The sequence below is a fragment of the Dasypus novemcinctus genome, chromosome 6 (assembly GCF_030445035.2).
Source record: "Dasypus novemcinctus isolate mDasNov1 chromosome 6, mDasNov1.1.hap2, whole genome shotgun sequence".
Lineage (NCBI taxonomy): Eukaryota > Metazoa > Chordata > Mammalia > Cingulata > Dasypodidae > Dasypus > Dasypus novemcinctus.
Genome location: NC_080678.1, coordinates 38,545,476 through 38,561,850, shown reverse-complemented (window position 1 = coordinate 38,561,850; position 16,375 = coordinate 38,545,476). Strand labels below are relative to the sequence as shown.

General features: G+C 38.1%; 1 protein-coding gene across 1 annotated transcript; it reads right to left on the bottom strand.

Moving 5' to 3' along the window:
• Positions 1-1,018: 1,018 nt before the first annotated feature.
• TAF5 (TATA-box binding protein associated factor 5) lies at positions 1,019-15,446 on the bottom strand. The gene is made up of 11 exons (XM_004473986.4): positions 14,870-15,446; positions 12,438-12,675; positions 9,117-9,432; positions 8,207-8,370; positions 7,972-8,107; positions 7,177-7,297; positions 5,762-5,891; positions 3,567-3,731; positions 2,724-2,901; positions 2,372-2,549; positions 1,019-2,058 (listed from the first exon to the last, which is right to left on the bottom strand). Exons 1-11 carry the CDS (start codon positions 15,426-15,428, stop codon positions 1,841-1,843), a joined length of 2,403 nt encoding a protein of 800 aa, XP_004474043.1. The 5' UTR covers positions 15,429-15,446; the 3' UTR covers positions 1,019-1,840.
• Positions 15,447-16,375: the final 929 nt, after the last annotated feature.

Here is a 16,375-nt window from a genome sequence, read left to right as displayed (position 1 = left end):
GTAAAAATAATTTGTGTCTCTTGGCTTTTTAGTGAGGTTGTACATTTTCCCTATTTGTTCACCATTGGGATTTGTTTTGTTTTGTTTTTTTGAGGTACCAGGGACTGGGGATTGAACCTGGGACCTCATATGTGGGATGTGGGAAGCCGGCACTTAACCACTGAGCCACGTTGACCTCCCTGAGTTGGGTTTTCTTGTTTTTTTTTGGTTTTTGTTTTTCATTTGTTTTGCTTATTTTTGTTTTTTAAGAGGAACTGGGAACCAAACCTGGGACTTCCCATTGTATTTTTTCATCTTCTTATACTTACCCCAACCCCCATTTGCCCATCCTTGAATAAATATATCTGTTGGCATAGTTGATGTGCAGAAAGCCCACATTCAGACCTTCATCTAAAGTAGCTCTTCACAGACAGGATATTTTTCTTCTGCTTTTAAAAGCTTTTCCAATCCCAAAATCATTTACCTTATGGAACTGCATGTCCCAGAATGCAGTTGGCACGTGGCTTATTCCTAACAGGTAGTGTTTTGCCCAATATTCCATATTAGGTACCCACTAACTTTGGGAAGGTGACAGTATCCCCACTGTAAAAATGGAGAAACTGTCTCAGATATTAAATATCATTAATTTAATCTGTTTTCTACTATTTAAAATAGTCTTTCTTATTAGACTTTTCCAAGTAGTGTATGCATTTAGGATTATAATGACTTGTTGGCAGCTATTTTGTTAAAAGGAGTGTTTGGTTAAATTGTATTAAGTCCAGAGATATTAATTTTAATGTTTTTGGGGGTTATTGACACCTTTGAGAATCTAATGAAAATCTGATAACACAAATTTTGCGTTCAATTTCAGGGGTTCATGGATCGTCCTAGTCTAGTAATTATTGAATGTTTCTAAACTGTTTTTGCTTTGTTCATAGGATTCTAAACTGTACCTCATCCAAGTACCAGATCTGATGCCTGTAGGAGCCTAATGTCAACTCGTCATGTGATACTCAATTTGTACAATAAATTATGAACCTGGAAAAGCTGGTTGTCTTTATTTACAAGATATCAAAAATATAAAAACTGTACAAAATGAAACAAAGGCAAAAAAAAACACAAAAACTGGCAGTGACTTGGTCTAAATCTTTTAGTTTCCCAAAGCAAGGCTCAGTACTGGAGGTAAGCAACTGAAATGTCTGTCTGACTTCAAGTGTACTAGGTTGTATGTAGCTATTTAGCTGAAATAGAACATGGAAGCTAAGTTTCTTCACCTGGTTTATGGAGTGTTCATGTGCACTCAAAAACCAAAAGATGTTGTACTTCATCTAGCTCTTAAAGTGTAGTTCACCCTACCCAGTTAACATACGTTCCACTCATTGTGGACTAAGAAAAATGTTAGTGGGTTGTTTAACATAGTACTTGAGTGCCATATAGTAACTACATTTTTTACAGCAGAAACATACATGCTCTTAGAGTTCTTCAGCTAAAATTCAAGATGGTATTATATTACTCAGTTTGAATCTTGAAGCAGGATGAATTATTGAAATCAATTGATTTTTTTCCCCAAACATAATAAATTAAAATAGCATTTGAACAGAAAATGCATAGTTTCCACACATCCAGAGCACCATAAATGTCCCTCCACAAACACAATACCTCTTATTCAACTAACGGAAATTAGTTAACTGTGGTTGCTATAGAAACGTGGGACTGTCCTGTTCAGATTTTCTAAGCAGCATACTTCCAGATCCTTATAGACAAAACATTCTTTGTAGCTTAAATATTAATCACTGAGGTATTTGCTTTTAGTCTCCCTTTTTTAAACAGTAGCTTCCAAAAGGTCTTTAGTACCGATGGTTTATTGCGGACTATAAGCTCCTGCAGCTAGAACCAAATTTCTTCGAGTAAAATGGAGATGTACAACTGGTGTTGATTTGGTCATATATGTTCCCAATAATAACTCCTGTGAATTCTCAGGTAAATTTATATGCCCAGTGGCTGTAGTAAAATCATCAGTCTCTAAATCTTCAAATGCTTTGACAGCATCCCACAACCGGACTGTATTATCCATTGAACCTAAGAGGAAGTTGAGGGAAACCAATTAGTAGCATCCATCATATTTATGTTCTATCGTTCTATCAAGTACATGTATTTTTATTTCTGGTAAAAATCCAAACTTGATTAACAACTATTCCTTTTAAAGAAATACTTCAAATAATAATTTAATTTAACTTGAGAAGTCAATATATATGAAGGGTGATACTCTTTAGAATATTATGGTCAATGGGAAACAAAACCTAGAAGCAGGACTTATTTTCCAATTATCAACACAGTGTTTCTTTTTAGCATACCATTTACCCTTTACCAAAAGCCATCTCTAGTCATTTACCTGATGCCAGAATTTCACCATCTCTACTAAACCTAAGTGAACAGACTGTATCAGTGTGGCCTTTTAATTCTCCAACCATCAAACCATGTCCAATATCCCAAAGGAGTACTCGGCCATCTGTTGCTCCTGTAGCGAGGAATCTCCCATTGGGAGAAAATGTCAAGGAATGAATTGGTCCCTAGAAAAGAAATCCATGGAAATGAGGTACAGTTAAGTATATCTAAGAAAACAAGACCATTAGGATTTTAAAGTTTAATGGTATGGATATTATCATTAAAATATACTACTGCTTGTTTAAAAATTCTATGTTGAAAACAACCTTGTGTGCTGGAATAATGAAGATGAAAATTACCTTGTGTCCAGTGAAGATCCTTACACAGTTCCCATTCAGGACATCCCAAAGCCGTACAGTTCTGTCTGCAGAGCCCGTAGCAACATAATTAGAGTTTGGATGGAATCTGGTACAATTCACATCAGCAAGATGGCCAGCAAATATCCTTAAAGGCTGATAGTGGTCTGTAGCCCAGAGCCTTTTTTAGATGTTATTGAAAGAAAAAGATGGTAATTGGTAGTAACTATAAAATGTTAAAATTCTATCCAAACTAAATAGGGAAACATCCTTGTGAAATGTTAGCTCCAAATGGGTAATCCAGTGGAATGACTGAGACTAAATAAAAACTAAGAATTAACCTGGTACAAAAGTGTTTGAATTCTTTAATTCCCTGTATGTACTCTCCCACCACAACTCAGTCTAAACCATAGGAAAGTATTTTTCCTTAGTTTTGGTCACTGCATAGTTTCTAGCTTCATCTGAAACTTTTAAGTAGATGACAGAAATATAGTAGGAGACAAGGTTAAATATCTATGTGTTGGGGAGGGGTAGTTACACATGGTAATAAGCTATCTAGAGACAGAAAAATGAGATTGATACAGACATAACTGCAATTAGTAATATTCCTGTCCCAAATTCATTTTCAAATATGGAACCCTAAAGGCTGAGTTTGAGCAATGGAGTAGTCAAAGAAAACTGAAAATGAATATCCTTGCTTATGTATCCCTGACCAATTTAACATTCTCAGAAAGTTGGTCCCTGAATAATGAAAGTGAAAATGAGTTTGACTGGAGTTTTGTAATTTCCAACAAAAAAACATTCTGATTATTGAATAAATCCAGTCATAAATCACAGTGTTCTTACCGAGCTACTCGGTCATGGCCTCCTGACACAAAATAATATCCATATGGAGAAAACTGTGTGTCCCATACTGGGTAGTTGTGTCCTTTATATCCCACCAAACAAGTGAATGTTTGAAGACTCCACAATCTAACAGTTCCATCCTCTGAAGAAGAAAGCAGGTAGTTCCTGAGAGAAAAAAGTGATATATTTGATACCGAGAATAACTTGGGGTTATGAGCCCAGTTTCTCCACACATCTTAAACATATTAGAAATAGCTAACCGACATGCTGCATCTCTTTTAATTTATATATGGAATTCACAGTAGATAACAAGAGTTGAAAGTACTGACCAAACAAATTTTAGCCCTAACAGTATACATCTGGGCATATAATGAATGAAATTAGATTTTGAAAAACTAAGCTATGGTCTATCAGGTCTTAAAAATAAACTCCAAGGTGCAATGATGTCCCCTGCCTGCGGCCAACACAATGACAAAAAGTATGGCCAGCAAAGTAAAAGGAACTAGAAAGCTGCTAAGAATGTGATATGTCACTTAAAATTGGAATACAGACTAAGGTTTAAATCAATGTTAAATTTCTTGAACTTGATTACTGTACTGAAGATGATTACATAAGTGAATATCCTTGTTCTTAGGAAATGTGTATGGAAGTATTCAGTGTTCAAGGAGTGTAATGTATCAACCCACTCTCAAATGTTTAGAATAGAGATGGGGGAAGCGGATTTGGCCCAATGGATAGGGTGTCTGCCTACCACATGGGAGGTCCGCGGTTCAAACCCTGGGCCTCCTTGACCCGTGTGGAGCTGGCCCATGCGCGGTGCGGATGCGCGCAAGGAGTGCCCTGCCACGCAGGGCTGTCCCCCGCGTAGGGGAGTCCCATGCGCAGGGGGTGCGCCCTGTAAGGAGAGCTGCCCAGCCCAAAAGAAAGTGCAGCCTGCCCAGGAATGGCGCCGCACACACACCGAGAGCTGACGTGTCAAGATGACGCAACAGGGGGAGACACAGATTCCAGGTGCTACTGATAAGGATAGAAGCAGTCACAGAAGAACACGCAGCAAATGGACACAGAGAGCAGATTGCTGGGGGGGGGAGGAGAAGGGGAGAGAAATAAATAAAAAATAAATCTCTAAAAAAAAAAAAGGACAGATGGATGGATGGAATGATACAGCAAATGTGGCAAAACATTAAAAGTTGGTGGATATGTGTATCAGAGTATGTTGGAATTCTCTATGGGTTTTGTATAGTTTTTGCAAGTGTCCTATAAGTTTGAAATTATTTCAAAATAAGTTTTAAGAAAATTAAAAAGATGTCATTTAAAACGCAATCTTTTTCACTCTAAAATAGAAATGCTATTTTCCTATCCTATATGAGTTATGTAAGAATTTTAAAAATGTCTTTTTCCCCAAAAAGCTAGACATGCTAATAATATTTTACATTTTTCAGAGAAAAATACAAAAGTTGAACTACTCAGAAATGATTATGGTTGCCACTGAAATCAAAATTTACTCCAAGTAAAAATGTATCATCTGTTTAAAATTTATCAAAGAAAAAAAAATCTCATTTCTCAAAAGTTTCATTAACATGAAAATCTTGATGACCAAAAGCTATTACCTATCCAAGTAAGATATAGATGGTATTCTGAATACAAAATACCCTCCCTCTCCATATTGCTACAAGGAATGTCAGGAAAAATAGGCAAAAACTTATTTGTGGTTTCCAACTCCCTTTTCAGTATTCTCTTAGCTCTTTTGATTATGGAAAGATAAATCTTCAATTAATAGCTAATTATCCTTTATTATCTGCCAATCAGGTATATGTCTTAAATTTGGGGATGATGGAAAACAGCAGTAGCCACAACACACAAGCAGAAATCCAAAGAAACAATTCAACCCCTATCACAGGGTTATGCAAAATATTCTTTACCCATCTGGTAAAAATTTCTAAAACTAGTAAAATCTGAAGCTGTGCACCTTGATTATATAAATTCAGGTATACGTTTAAGTCACTCTTTTGTACACCAGTATCCCAAGATGAATTAGCAAATGGCAACATTCTAAAAGATAATGAATGATGGGGAACCATGAGATTTTTCTAACAGATCTTTTTCTAACATTTCCATAATGTTTCCAAGTAATTACCTTTTACAGAATCTCAACATAATGCAGAAGTATTTAGTATTTACTGTTTGTATTTTACCTATCCGGACTGAAGCTGGCTCCATAGACAGGCCCACTGTGACCATACAAAATCTTCAACTCACTTGCTGTTTTCTCATCCATGATTCTTTCTAAGACATCATCTGATTCTTTGTCGATGAGGCTAAGATCTAAAATAATCGAGAAATACTTATTTTTAAAGTTAAACTCATCAGAACAGTTTCAAGAGAGGAATATTTAAGCAGTTCTTAATGCCTCATATTTATCTGAGTTACAATGGAAAGAAAACTGAGGTTAAGAACAATAACATGTCAAAGTGCACACAGCTAATCAGTGCTGGAATTATGACTAAAACTCAAGTTTGTGCACTATGCTGAATGTTTCACAAAAATGAAAACTGGAAATATTAAATTACTTAAAATGCATTTAAAAAATAATAATAAAGACACGGATTTGACTCAGGTAATGAGGCACTTGCCTCCCACGTGGGAGGTCTCAGGTTCGGTTCCCAGTGCCTCTTAGAGAAGACAAGCAGACACAGCGAGCAGACAAGGGAGCCATCTTGAGGGGGAATAAAAAATAAATCTTTTAAAAATAAGAAGAAGAAGAAACTTACTTTAAAATGAAATCCAGACAGATTTTAGGTTTTTAAACCATTTTTATGGCTAAAACAGAAAGTACTCTCTATTTATTTTAGAGGGTTTTGAAAACTCATGAGCAGACAATCATAAAATGTTATTTTTTTTTTTAAGATTTATTTATTTATTTCTCTCCCCTTCCCCCCCACCCTCCGCCCTGGTTGTCTGTTCTCTGTGTCTATTTGCTGTGACTTCTTCTTTGTCCACTTCTGTTGTCGTCAGTTGCATGGGAATCTGTGTCTCTTTTTGTTGCATCATCTTGTTGTGTCAGCTCTCTGTGTGGGTGGCGCCATTCTTAGGCAGGCTGCACTTTCTTTCACGCTGGGCGGCTCTCCTTATGGGGTGCACTCCTTGCGTGTGGGGCTCCCCTATGCGGGGGACACCCCTGCATGGCACGGCACTCCTTGCATGCATCAGCACTGCACATGGGCCAGCTCCACATGTCCCATGTGGTAAACAGATGCCCTAACCAATGGGCCAAGTCCGCTTCCCAAAATGTTAATTTTTAACCTTAAGAAATTTTCTAGCCTAACTCCCTCATTCTACAGTTGAGAAAACTAAGGTCCACAGACATTAATCTAGTATGCAAGTGTCTTGACTACCATACCATTCAAATGCACTTTTCACTGTCGGGAATTTTAACATCTTGAGCTAAAGTGAAATCAAGTGAATTTCTACTAATATCACAATCTCTTCCAAAGTATATGGTTTATTAATATGTATCATAAAATTGATTTGTTAAAAAAAAAAGACTGGTACAAATTAATGATGAGTGAAATGTTTACATATTTACATCCTGACAGGTCATCTCAGTTACCTGTTGCTTGTTTCACACTACGAAGTTTTTTGGGTGTCACAGACCACACTCTGACAGTTGAATCTGCAAAGCCTCCAGCAATCAGACTAGAATCATCAGTGACATCTACTGCAGTGAGGCCCTACCAATAAAAAATGTAAAAAAAAAAAGTTTTATAATAAACACTACTGTTTCAGGGGGGAAAAATGACAATCACAGTTTTGAGAATACATAATGATCACTATTTTTCTTATATAAAAGATCACTTGCAGTATATTCTCCTAGGAATTTTTAGGTTAAAATCCCACTGTCTGAAAGTAATTACTTTGAAAACATGTCATCATTTACCCCTTTTTTCCCTCCAAATTTGGAATACAAGCTGGGAAGCAAATATTAATCATTTTCTCATTTTATTAAATATTCCTCAGCAGCCTATTACACAGAGTCTATAAAGAAATATAAAATTCTTAATGTAAAAATCATGAAGTTTATGTAAAAACTTAAACCAAGTGCAACAGAAATGAATCACGTAGTCTGCTCCTTCTCTAGAGCTAGTAGATTTTTGTTCAATGGAAAAAGGGTAGAATATAAACAAGATTTTGGTGCTTGAAAGTTGCTAAAAGTCTTTTAAACATTGTCTTCTATTCTGAGTAGCATCCAATTCTCCTTTCCTAACTGCTGTCTTTAAATTATATTTATACCTAGAGATCAAATAACAAGACTATATTTTAGTTTACATTTTTAAGTTTCTTTTAATGATAAATCACCATTTTATATGACTCTCCAGGGCAAAAATTGCCCAATTATTTTGCTTACCTGGTAAGCATTGAGGAATGTATAGAAACAGATGGAGGGTAAGCAGTCTGGACCAAGGCGCACTCGTTTGGTGGTTTCTTTCATATTCATTATTTTATCCAATTTATCTGAATCTTTCAACTCAGGAAGAGGGATTCTATGAAAAATAAACAGACTGGAAATTAGCCGTTCAATATTAACAAACTTGAACCCTCTATAAAAGATCATCTTATGTTATAGATTTTTTTCCCCTCACCTATTTTGAGGTGGAGCATTAGGATCTTGTTTTTTGCTTTTGGATCCAATACTATCTTTTTTGGGCTTCTTTTTTTTAGGTTTTCCTTCTTCATTTTCTCCTTCTTCATCCTCATCATCTAAGGGTACCTCAATTTCTGGTTCTTTTAATAAACCAAAAAATACCTACGAGTCAAAAGAGTCAACATTTTTCAAATTAATTTTTGCAAAAATAGACCCTTTTCACAACTTGATAGGATGAATCCCAATTACAAAATATTAATTTATACCCTGTGGCAGATTCTGTAGTTGTCTACCAATAACCATTTTCCCCTTTTTCCTTACTAACAGAACCCTGATTTTGTTGGAGCAGCAATATGTTACATTAAATTATCTGTCCCAGGCTCCCTTGCAGCTAGGAATGGTCATATAAAAGATGTACATAGAAATATACTAGATAGGGTTTTAGGGGAAAATACTGCTTTCCTGATAAAAAGGGAGAGATTCTTCTTCCTTCCTACAACACAGTTACAATGCTGGAGCTGCAAAAGCCATCTTGAGAGCACAAAGTAAAAAGCCATATTCTAAAGGCAGTGGAGCAGAAATGTAATAGGAGGAGCCAGGGTTCTTGATAGCATTGTAGAGCCTCTGTACCAATCCCAGAGGGCCTTCCTCTGGACTCCATTTTATGCGAGAAAAAACCCTTACTTATTTTCAGCCACTGTAGTCAGGGTTCTGTTAAATGCAATCATTCCCAATCCTCACAAGCACATACCTCATCCTTAGAACATGAAACTTAGTCTTGCCACAATAGTATTACAGTATAAAATTACTTCCAAACTAGCTAGAAGAAGAATGTGTAAATTATGTAGATGGAAATGCTACAGTTTTTTATAATCTGCATTATATAGTTCTTAGGTTTATTCCCATACCTTTGATTTGTTTGCCTCTCGTTTAGCCTCTCCTGCCAAACTTCCCACCATCGCATCTATCTGTTGCTTACTACGCGGCATCCCATCAAAGATGTCAATGTAGAGGTGCTCCTGAACTATGTTCCATATCTGATTGTTCTGTTTCTCCTGAAGATGCCTCTTCAAGAGTTGGTACGAGTCACGGGAAATACGCAGAACAAATTTACTTGTTCGAAAATCCAACATGGTCTCATTCCCTTTCATGTGTTCCTTTTTGGTAAGACTAGATAATACTCGTAGGTCATCCTGGTAATAACATTCCTGATCTCCATGGAACCTGTTTCAGTGATTTTAAAAAGTCATTTTTCAATGTAATCATTAAGGGATCCGCCTCTCCCCCATATATTTATACACCATCCTAGAATATTTTCAGTGTAGTAGTATGAATAATCCTGAACTAAGCTGTAGGATCAGAAGTAACTCATTTCAAAATGATTCTAAACCAGTTCCTGAATTCATTCTAATAATGACCAATTTAATTTTCTAATGAAATGTATCATAACAATTTAAAAAAGGAATTTGAATAAATACCATAAGTAAATGAAAGATAACCAACAATGGTAGACATCTGAAAATGTTTGAACCATTGCTTCAATAAATTTATTTTTAAGAACCCACTATTTGTTTTTTTCCTTTTATTATAGAAAAATTCAAACATATACAAAGAAAAAATAGTATAATGAACTCAATGTGCCTATCATCCAATTATCAGTATATAGCATTCTTACAAAACTCACCATTTCTAATGAGTTCTTATATCCCTAATATCTTAAATATCAATATTTTAAAATCATCACTAAAGAACAAATAAATGTTTATACCAAACAATGGGTACTTTCATTAATTCACTATTATCAAAGACAATTAAGTAAACCCATCAGCCTTGATGACAATTAGTAAATTTAAATGTACATTTGTTTCTACAAATCTTAATTTTCCTAATAAAGTATAATTACAGATCATGTAATTGATACTAAGAGCAGTAATCAATGCAAAAACATTTAGAAAACAATGACTAAACATAAGATATTAGGGCTCTAGCTCTATAGACACATAGCCAACAGATTCATAAACCGTTACCTGTGTTACCTTATTATGACTCATCAATACACGAACAAAAGGTCCAGGATTTGAATGGAATTAGAAATCTCAGCCTCTTGGCGTTTATATCAATAACTGCCCATAACTTCATCTGGGCAAGGGTTGGAACTGACCAATAGAAAGAGAGGTCCCTATGCTGTTCCAGCTTCCTGTGTGGGGAGATGGCTATACCATGAGACTGGAAGAACATAAGGGTTTTTGATGACAGTACTATAAGAAAAATTAGCTTCTAGAGTCAGTTCTGTCATCAGCCTTTAATTTTTTTTTCTAAAAACACTTAGCTACAGAACATTTTTCTTTCTATGCTTTCTATTAGGCATCATGGTATAATGAAAAGAACAATGGTATAGAAGCCAAGAGTCCCAAGATCTAGCCTTCCTCAATTACCACTGTTACCTGACAAGTCCTTGCTTCTGCCTCTATCACTGTACTAAAGAGCTCTCCTTCAAATTATTAAGCACTACCTCCTCTCCCTTTCCCTTGACTCCTATAACTCAACATTCTTAGTTTTCTTCCTACTTCTCTGGCTTTTCCTTTCATATCTCTTCTACTTGGCCATTAAATGTTAAGAATTCCTTAAGGTTCTGACCTAGCTCTCTTACTGGATATGTTTCATACTCTCCCCTAGACAATCTCATCCATATCCATCAATATTGCACATGATTCCCAATTTATGGCTCCAGTACCTACCTCTAAGTTCTAGAGCCTTCCACCTACCTACCTGACATCTCTTAGATGAGTCAAAGGGCATATTCAAATCTGAACTCAAGAATATTCCATGACCCAAAAAACTGGGTCCTCTTCTAGGATTCTTTATCTCAGTGAAGGGTACTCCTGTCCAGGTAGGGAAGTCAGAAATCTAGGGTTATCCCTGACACCTCCATCTCCTCATCAGTCCACACAAACTCTCTCCTCACTATATCACCATTTTGTCTCTTTCTTTTCGCCTCCATCATCACATCTAATCCAATGTTTCTCAACAGGGATGCTACTGGCATTTTGGGCAGGATAATTCTTTGCTAAGTGAGATGACCTGCACATATGAGAATATTTAGTATCCCTAGCCCACATGCCTCTCCCCACTAGTCATTACAACAACCCAAAACATCTCCAGGTATTTTCCAAGGACCCAGGAAGAATATCAACCCTAGTTCAGAATCGCTACAGTAATCTCCAAAGTTAATCAACTTACAGTCACTCTGTCTCCCCTACCATGTTTCCATGGTAAAGACAGATCCTTTCAAATGGCAATTTAATAATCACAAGATCCTTTGATGACTTCTGTAGCAGATATACCTGATTGTCCCCAAATATCCATTTTACCTTTCTTCCACCATAATAGAACCCATGAATATTAGCAGAACACATAGACACCTAGGTAAAGAGCACATTTCCTACCTCTCTTGTAGCTAGGTACCTGACTGATGAGATATTAAAGGAAAAAGTGTATACAACTTCCAGAAAGAATGTGTACCCTCCCTGCTGACTAGACTGCTGATGTGATGGTTTAGAGCCAGAGAGCTATCTTACACTATGAAGTAGAAGCTACACGATGAGGGTGGTAGAGCAACAAGATAGAAGGAGCCTGGGTTCCTGATAATCAAGGACCCACCAAACCAATCCTGGACTGCCTACTTTTAATAAAATACAGAAATACAATGTTATCTTATTTAAGCCACTGTTTAGGTCTTCCATTACTTTCAAATTGAATCCTAATTCAACTTCCTGTTGCTCTTAGGATAAACAAAGATCCTCAACATTTCCCAAGAACCTCCCTGTTCTAGCTCCTAACCAATTCTACAGTTTTATGTTGCACCACATGCCCATTTTCATTCTCTGCTCCAGTCACACCTGGCCTTCTTTCAGTCTCTGTACCTACCATACTCCCTCCTACTACAGAACTTTCACACATGCTTTTTCTTCTCTTTGTCTTCATCTGATTAACACCTACCCAATCTTCAGATCTTTCCTGAAAGCATCACTTCCTCTGGGAGCTTTCCCTGTCTTCTACAACTAGGTCAAACCCCATATCTTAGGCTCTCAAAGCATCAGGTACCTCTTCTTCACAAAGTACTTTTTGAGTTGCAATCTTACACATAATATTCATATATTTGCGTGGTTACAGATATATATACATATATATACAAGTTATATGTACACATTATATATAAAAACACATACTTCTCAAAGAATGATTTTGCTTCATTCTCATGTTGATTGTAGACTAGTTCTAAATACATGTGTACAAATAGAGGATAAAAGAGTTGGGATAACTCTGCCCGATGGCAGTCCAGGGAACATTCAATGAAGTGTTTCAGTCCACTATAGTATTCTTCATACATCGCAGGGTCTCCTTGTTGGTTGTAAGCTGACAGCACAGCACTGACATCTGGCTGATCTTCCACAGCTACACTTCCAACTGTTTAAAAATCAAAAACCAACTTTCAAGAACATGACCAGATAAACAGTATGATTATGGCTGTTTTGCAAAGCCCCAGAGTGATTTGTTTCTTAAATATGTTTTTCCCTCTCCTCTCAACTTCTCTTCCCCAACACAATCATAGTCTTTTAATGGGATTTTTCACTTTGTTTAATTCACCCAGGCCAAAACCCCTTATATTTAGCCTATCCATTTCTTACAATAAAATGTTCAAATCAGTAACAACAACAACAAAAAAATCAATATTTTTCCTCGTGCTACTTCATTTTAAATTCAAATTCTGTTCAGGGTCATATGTGCATATCAAAGAACTATATTAATCTTCTCTCAAGGCTCAGTGCCAATAGCATCTATCCTTCCGACCACCACTATCACCACCTCTCTAAACTACCTAAGTACTTTGTAACTTTTCTGTAACATATCCTATTCCATGTTACCCTCACATGTGTGCAACTAATGCCCTTTTAAAATGTAAGTATTTTAAGGAAAGGAAGAACAGTGACCTATTTACATCTCGAAAAATAGTTAACTCTATTTTATATGCTTAAAGCAAATTTCCATAATCACCATTTCAAGGCAGAAAACATGATTAAAAGTACATTATTTATAACAGCTATACCAAACAACAATACATCTGTCAATCAAATCAGGAGTTTTTGGTTGTTGGAAATTTCACCTATAGCACTGGTATACTCTTTACTACATAAATGTTATGATTTTGTGTGTGTGTATGTGTGTGATTCTGGTGGCCTCTTTTCCTCATTTCTGGTTTCTTAGTTATGATCTGAAAATAGGTCAAATTTCTGGATGAGTGATTATAGCAAGATAACAACATAATCCATCTATCTTATAATTTATTCACAAAATTCTTAATTCACTATTCAAAAAAAGATTCCTCTCCATCACATTTTCACACATTTCTATTTATGGTTTACAATGCTATGTATTCATAGTTCACTTCTGGCAGCACTGCAAAGATTAATAAAGCTCTGCACTGAATAATTTAATTCAATAAAAACACTGTCAGCTCATAATCATCTCTGAGACTTTATATTGTGTATGAGTTTTACTGCAAGGACTTTGTGACAGCAATTTTGGGGAGATGAGAGCATCTCAGATGTGAGAGATATATACTAAAGCATAAACCTATCAGTGCCAGGCATTTGTATATATTATATCTGATCCTCATAACCCATTCAATAGAACAGGGGTTCTTAATCTTTTTTGTTCCACGGATCCCTTTGCCAGTTAGTGAAAACCACAGACCCCTTACTAAGTCAACACTACATTATGTATTATTTAATAATATATCCCACCCACACATTCCCACAAGAATGATGTTTTTTTCTATTTAAATTCACGCTCACAGACCCGTTGTTAAGAACCCCTGCAACAAAAGGAAAAAAAAAAATTCAACCTTAAGACTAACTTAATCAGCACCATACAAGTAAAAGCAGCAGAGACAGAATCGGAACCCACGTCTGTCCTATTCCGATTCCTAAACTAACGGTTCTCAAACTTTGCCATACATCGGTACCCCTTGTAAGCACTTATTTAAAATGCATATTCCTAGACTCCACCTCTAGAAGATCTGAAGTGATGATCAGGAATCTGCATCTGCAAAAATTTCAACACTGGTGCTACTTAGTTCTGATTTTGAAAAACAATGCCTGCACTATTTTCCATCACTCCCTGGCTTTGTGGTCCAAAGCAAGACTCTTGATCTCTCTCGGTCTGTTTTCTCATCTCTAAACTAGAAGTAATAGCTACTTCACAGTGGAACTATGAGAATTAAGATATGTAAGTTAAAGTCCTTTGTACATTGATACAGAACTGTAGAAAGATTATTTGTGTTGATGCAGACCTGCCCAGGACTTAGGAGCCCAACTTAGAAGACAGGGACCAAAAGCCTAAAGTTCTCCGCCCCTCCGCGTCCACCTTCCCCCTACATCCCTCTGCTCAGTAGCTCTCCTCAGCCTCTAGCAGCAAATGACAGTTCGGAAGAGGGTTTGACTGCGCAGCCAGCGCACCAGCGAAAGGGGCGGGCATGTGGCCCTAGAGGCGGGCTCAGGAAATTCAAAACAAGCCCGCAGAGCTGCAGGCCTGCCAGCCCCTGCCTTACCGGCTAGCTCCCCTGCTTGCCGGCCCTGCCTCCCCGGAACCCGCAGCTCACCTTTCCCCGGAGCCGCAGGACCTGAGGCTGAGCCTGAGACGGCGGCGGCCCCCGAAGCGCCGCTGCCCGGGGGGTCGGGAGCCGCCGGACCGGGGGCCGAGGCGGTGACCCGGCTGAGAAGCGCGCTGGCCGCCTCGGCCCCGGCGCCGTCCGCCTCTCCTGGGGCTCCGGAGCCCGTCACTGCCTCCTCCAGCAGCCGGGCCTCGCGACGCAGCGCCTCTTCGGCCTCGCGGAGGTTGCTCTGCCGTAGGAACTGCAGCACTGCCAGCAGAGTCTGTCGGTCGTGGGGAGCGCCGGCCTCCGGAGCGGCGGCGGGCACCGGGGCCGCCCCCGCCGGGGCAGCGGCAGAGACAGCCACCGCGGGTTTGGGGGTCCCTCCATCCCCGCCGGCCGACGACGGCGCCGCAACGTTCCCTCCGCCGCCGTTGGGGCCGTTGTTGGTAGCGCCACCGCCACCCTCGCCAGCGCCGTCCCCAGCCTGCGGAGGTAGTAGCGTCGGCGGTCCCTCAGGCTCTAACTTGACCGCCACCTCCGTCTGCTCCTCCGCCAGCGCCGCCATCTTGCGGCTGAGCCCCCTCGCGCCGTCAAGCGTGATCGCGTTTTCGCCACATGGAGGAGGGGAGGAGCATTTCACGACAACTCTGGATAGCAATTTACGGTAGTAGGAGGAGCGAGAAAGAAAGAAAAGGGATAGGAGCGCAGTTTTCGAAAGTGAGGGGAAGGCCGGAAGTGTGATTTGGGGACTACCTTTTCTTTTGTCTGATTATAGTTAACCGTCTATTGCAGGCCACCTGTATCCAGGCAATGTTATAGACGTTTTGCAGTATATGAACTCCTTTAATTCAACATCATATAAGATGTTTGACCGAGACCCAAAGAGGTTAAATGACTTGTCAAAGTCACACAAGAAGTAATGGAAGTGTCACCATTCGAATCCAGGTCTTTAATTCAAAAGCCTATGCCAAAATGTTAAAAAAAAAAAAAAAAAGGATGGGGGGCAGGTATATGGGAAGACTATTTTCTGCATGATCTAACTGTAAACTTACAACTTCTCTAATGGAACATAATTTTTTTAAAAAAACATATGCATTTGCCAGTGGGAGGCTTCTGAAATACTGGTAACATTTTATATTTTGATATGAGTGGTGGTTACTTTTGTAAAAATCAGACTGCATGCTTGAAATCTGTGAACTCTGCAGCATATATGTAGTGTTTCAATAAAAAGTTTTCTATACCTGAATTTTGTGAATGTGAAATGTATACATTCTGTATTCATTCTGTGCCATCCATTATTATAAATAAACTGCATTTTAGTTTTGTCTTTTAAAATATTATATGCCATTTTGCAAGTGCTTCATAGGTTATAAAATCCTGCTGCATTTTTTTTGTCATTTGAGTGTCACAGAGGATGAAAGTGAACATGAGCATTGGGAAGATCTAGCACAATTGGTCAGGTCGTGGTCTTGGAGGTCTTATTACTGGCTTATTTGAATACTTGATTTACCT

Excerpts from the sequence above, each read along its gene's own strand:
- TAF5 (XM_004473986.4), bottom strand. The coding sequence starts at position 15,428 with ATGGCGGCGCTGGCGGAGGAGCAGACGGAGGTGGCGGTCAAGTTAGAG. Across the intron at positions 7,298-7,971 it reads CATTCCTCAATGCTTACCAG|GGCCTCACTGCAGTAGATGT; the intron begins GTAAGCAAAATA and ends TTTTATTGGTAG. Across the intron at positions 3,732-5,761 it reads GCCAGCTTCAGTCCGGATAG|GAACTACCTGCTTTCTTCTT; the intron begins GTAAAATACAAA and ends TTTTTCTCTCAG.